Source organism: Epinephelus moara, unplaced genomic scaffold, assembly GCF_006386435.1.
Source record: "Epinephelus moara isolate mb unplaced genomic scaffold, YSFRI_EMoa_1.0 scaffold430, whole genome shotgun sequence".
NCBI classification, from domain to species: domain Eukaryota; kingdom Metazoa; phylum Chordata; class Actinopteri; order Perciformes; family Serranidae; genus Epinephelus; species Epinephelus moara.
In genome coordinates this window covers 373-5,000 of record NW_026082093.1, presented here as the reverse complement: position 1 = coordinate 5,000, position 4,628 = coordinate 373, and the positions used below count along the sequence as shown (strand labels likewise).

The 4,628-nt window shown below is 48.2% G+C and overlaps 1 protein-coding gene and 1 long non-coding RNA gene across 2 annotated transcripts; both read right to left on the bottom strand.

Moving 5' to 3' along the window:
• Nucleotides 1-839: 839 nt before the first annotated feature.
• LOC126387438 (uncharacterized) lies at nucleotides 840-1,949 on the bottom strand. The gene is made up of 4 exons (XM_050039958.1): nucleotides 1,626-1,949; nucleotides 1,218-1,541; nucleotides 1,065-1,136; nucleotides 840-983 (listed from the first exon to the last, which is right to left on the bottom strand). The coding sequence occupies exons 1-4, from the start codon at nucleotides 1,947-1,949 to the stop codon at nucleotides 840-842; spliced, it is 864 nt and encodes a 287-aa protein (XP_049895915.1).
• A 226-nt stretch (nucleotides 1,950-2,175) lies between these two features.
• Nucleotides 2,176-2,867, bottom strand: LOC126387439 (uncharacterized). Its single transcript, XR_007569671.1, has 3 exons — nucleotides 2,798-2,867; nucleotides 2,533-2,713; nucleotides 2,176-2,443 (listed from the first exon to the last, which is right to left on the bottom strand). It is a non-coding gene; the product is annotated as an uncharacterized LOC126387439 (long non-coding RNA).
• Nucleotides 2,868-4,628: the final 1,761 nt, after the last annotated feature.

Below are 4,628 nucleotides of genomic sequence, written 5' to 3'. Positions count from 1 at the left end.
TCCGGGGGAGAAGGTGTAAATCTTGCGTCAGGCCGTACCCATATCCGCAGCAGGTCTCCAAGGTGAACAGCCTCTGGCATGTTTGATCAAGGAGAGATAGGGAAACCTCTGGGGCGCCTCAGAATGGACTACCTTTTCCACCAGGTGGCGCCCGCAGAGTTTCCCAAAGGGAAGGGGGCTCAGAGAGGGCTACCCGGAGAGGGCTACCCGGAGGGTGCCCCGCCCCCTCCAGAAGGGGCTACCGCCGGTTCGGTCAGGGCAACCCGGTCCCTCTTCCTTTTTTGGGCTACTTTTCATAGTTAAAAGATAGCATATTTTGAAATCTTCTTCAATTAGTCAGCCCAGGATTAAAGGGCTACCTTCTACATTTGAAAAGTAGCCCAAATGGAGTGGTGTCTACATTAGTCAGCCCAGGATTACAGGGCTACCTTCTCCATTAGAAAATTAGCCCAGATGAAATATGTTAACTCTGGCTGTTTTTTACTAAACTTTACTAAATGAAATAACTTAACACCCTGGCAATCTGGAAAGGAGGTAAGTTGTGGTTTGGGGGCACTTTGGTTTGCTTGTGTGGTCTTAGAGCCTCTCAAAAATATCCAGAAGCTCTAAGATCACACAGGCAGTAAGCCTCCACACCACGTCACGGCAGTACCCATGCGGAGGTTTTTTTTATTATTATTTTTTTTTATTTTGTTGTTGTTGTTTTTTGTTTTTGTTTTTCAACTTTCATTGAATTATGGTTTAGAAAAATATAAAAGCAAACAATACAAAATCAGAACTTGAAATATATACAATTAAGAAAAAACTGTAAAGAACAACAAACACACACTAAACACACACTACATCTTTTTAAGTAGAACAAGGGCCCTCCTCGCCCTAACCCCTTTTCTTGGGGAGAGCTTCTTTGGGGAGAGCCCCACCTTCTCCTTCACCTTTTTTGCCCAGGCCTGCGATGACATCCTGGCCATCTTTGGCGACTTCACCTTCGGAAAAGAGAACAGGTATACAATGAGCTCAGTGAATTTGGACTGTTGCGTGATAGTGATTACATGGTTTTCACTTACTCTGCCCTCAGCAGCGGAGGAGGAGNTTGCCCAGGCCTGCGATGACATCCTGGCCATCTTTGGCGACTTCACCTTCGGAAAAGAGAACAGGTATACAATGAGCTCAGTGAATTTGGACTGTTGCGTGATAGTGATTACATGGTTTTCACTTACTCTGCCCTCAGAAGCGGAGTTGGAGGCTGCAGCGGAGGAGGAGGCCGCGGATGAGGAGGAGGCTGCAGCGGAGGTGGAGGCAGCTGATGAGGAGGAGGAGGAGGAGGAGGCAGCCAATGAGGAGGAGGCGGCAGCGGAGGAGGAGGCAGCTGATGAGGGACCTGCCTCTTCCTCTCTCAGTGAGAGCCACACAAACATGTCCCTCATTTGTATCGCTCTCTGAACAGTCTTGTGTAGAGCGTAGAACCTCTCCTGGGTCTCGGCACTGTGGCACATGAATGAGGAGAGGTTCTTACGCATCTCGTCGTCGTTTTGTTGAAAGTTCTACAAAAGACAAATTCATGCTTGGGTCAGTATGGATTAAATTTACCCCGTGAAAATCAAACGTCAGGTCTCTGTGATACTCACATATGTCGAGACAGCCGTCCTGAGGTCAAGGTGGCTGGGGGAACCTGGGAGGCCCATCTCGGACCACGTCCGACGAACGTATCTCACCAAGTCCTTGGCCTCCGTGCTGCCAAGCGACGTGAAAAAGTAGTTGTTAAGCAGTACAGACCAGTTGCGGAGCTGGAGCCACCGGGTGAACCACCTGTACTCCTCCAGCTCCAGGTATATTTGCGCGGTCCCAAATTTACGGACGGTTTTGTGGTTTGAAATTAAACTGAAATTTACATTGATGAGGTATCCGCTGTCAGGGTTCCCCACAGCCTCCTTGACCTCAGACACCCGCATGTTCGGGCTGTTCAATGTCCTCTGAAATGAGAGTTAAAGAGAGAAGAGAATAATGAATAATGATGTATATCAGAAAAGTACAGTGTGTGTGTGTGTGTGAGTGTGAGTGTGAGTGTGAGTGTGAGAGAGAGAGAGAGAGAGAGAGAGAGAGAGAGAGAGAGAGAAAGAAAGAGAAAGAGAGAGGCAATACAGACTTACCAAGGAGTGAGGGGATCTTGGTCTTGGCCAAGGCCTGACATTTGGCCAGGTCTGCCTTGGCCACCAGTCTCTGCTGTTTTTGTTGTTTTACGAGAAACTGGTGACCAAGGACAGTGCGGCCAGTGTCCCTGTAGATTTTTTTTAGCTCCCTGAAGATGAGGGACAACGTCTGGCTGGAAATTCAAGAATACTTGGGGGGGATGTCCCTCATGTACTCCACAAAAGAAATGGCCTGGCCAACATACAAGACTACTGTGGTGGGAGCCAGGCCAAATGCTCTCAAAAGAGCAGGGTAGCTGTGGAAAGACCAGTCTGGATTTAGTCTCTGTCATTCATTTGTTTTCTGTACTTACTAAGGTTACGTCTTTCAAAGTTCACTACTTACGACTTCAAAATAAGGACGTTGTCCATAAACTCCCACGTCCAGTATTTAATGGATGACCACCCCAGCATCATATATTTGATGAACACTTTTGTTCTTGTGGTCTTTGACACGGCGTTTTGTTGCATTTTTGTGGTGCCCTCTGGGCACGCCACAAAATCAGCGTACTTATCAACGTATTTGTCTGTGAAAATGAAACACGTGATGATGAATGTAGCATGAAAACACTCCACACACCTGCACAAATATAGAATGTGTAATTTCTTACCCATGGAGGTGCCAAAACAGATCTTCCTCAAGTTTGAGGCTTTGCTTCTTCCCTTGAAGTATGGCTCCAGGGCTGTGAATATTTTGGTCAGTTGAGGGCTGAGGTGCTGGGCTTCCACCTAGGAAAAAAAACCCAATACAAAACATCATTAACATGACCACATGTCCTCCTTGGTTCAAAACTTGGTAAAGATTTGTAAAATTATTGATGAACTAAACCATCTCACTCACCTCACTGGTGGTCTACTCCACTGTAGCAGACGCAGGCACAGAAGAAGACGACTTCCTCTTTCCAGGATGGCTGCTGCTGGGCCTCTTCCTCCTGCTGCTCCTCCTCCTTCTCAGCGCTCTCGGAGGAGGAGGAGGGGGATGCGGCTCCCGCCTGCTGCTTCTGCTGCTGCTCCTCCTCAGCGCCCTCGCAGGCGGAGGGGGGTGAGGCTGCCCCCTGCTGCTGCTGCTCCTCCTCTGCGCCCTGACAGGCGGAGGGGGGTGAGGCTGCCCCCTGCTGCTGCTGCTGCTGCTCCTCCTCAGCGCCCTCGCAGGCGGAGGGGGGTGAGGCCTGCTGCTGCTGCTGCTGCACCTCTTCCTCCTGCTCCTCCTCTGAGTTCTCCTCCTCTGAGCTGTCAGAGGAGGAGGAGGGGGATGAGGGTCCTGCTTGCTGCTGCTGCTGCTCCTCTTCCTCCTGGAGGAGGAGGGGGATGAGGGTCCCGCCTGCTGCTGCCGTGGCTGCCGCTTCTGCTTAGTCAGGAGGAGGAAAGACAAGATATATAGATAGCTTTTATTGTCCTGTTATGGGAATTTGTTTCCACAGAGTGCCATGCCATGACAACAACCAGCAAAAGAAAACAGGACTGCAGAAAAAAAAAAAAAATAAAATAAATAAATAAATATATATATGTATATATATATGTATATTAGGGTTGGGCGATATGTTAAAAATTTCCAACCGGCCACCGTCAGCCCATCAACCAGCAGTTGCCGATATATTCGGCAGTTGTGTGTGTGGCGGAGAAAAAAAAAGAGTGGGGATGTTGCATTCATGAGATGTCGGAAAGAATCGAAAAATGACTTTCAGAATGGGATAATTCACATAAAGAATCGAAAAATGACTTTCAGAATGGGATAATTCACATTAATGCCACCTCATGTCAGAAAAACAACTCGGCAACTCGGATCTCCCGACACCACATGAATGCAGCAAAAAAATGCAGCGTGCTTTGCAAGCCCACTCAGGTCCAACATGGCACGGAAATATCTGTGCATACCGGCCACAAGCACGCCATCAGAGAGGGTGTTTAGCACGGCTGGTGACATTGTTAACCATATGCGCATATGAATTAACGTTACGGCCGGGTTCCACCGGCTGCAAACGTTAAGCATCATGTCAAGCGTCTTGTTTACCGTTTGCTGAGCCATGATAGTTAAAGCATTTTCCACCTAAGTTATTACATATATTTGAGTAATCTACAAGTTTACTGTACTGTTTGTCATCTACTCGCTTTCAAATGTCCGCCACGGACGTTTACACAATGTCACGGATAAACATGGGTAAATGAATGAAAATGAAAATCATCACATATCACCTCTGATAATGGTTTATTCATTTAAAAACACATTGTGCTCGTTTAGCACACTATTTCATGTAGTTTTTATCTGCTGGAGGGTCGCGTAGGGAGCGTAACACGACAAAAATAGAAGAGCATCCTTAAATAGAGAGTTGTCGCGCGGCAGACGGGGGTTGTCGCGCCGCTCCCGTTGCCGGTGCAGCCGCTGTAATTGATTAACAGAGGGGCGAGCTGCTACGGGACTCGCGCTGCAGACGTGTCGCGCCG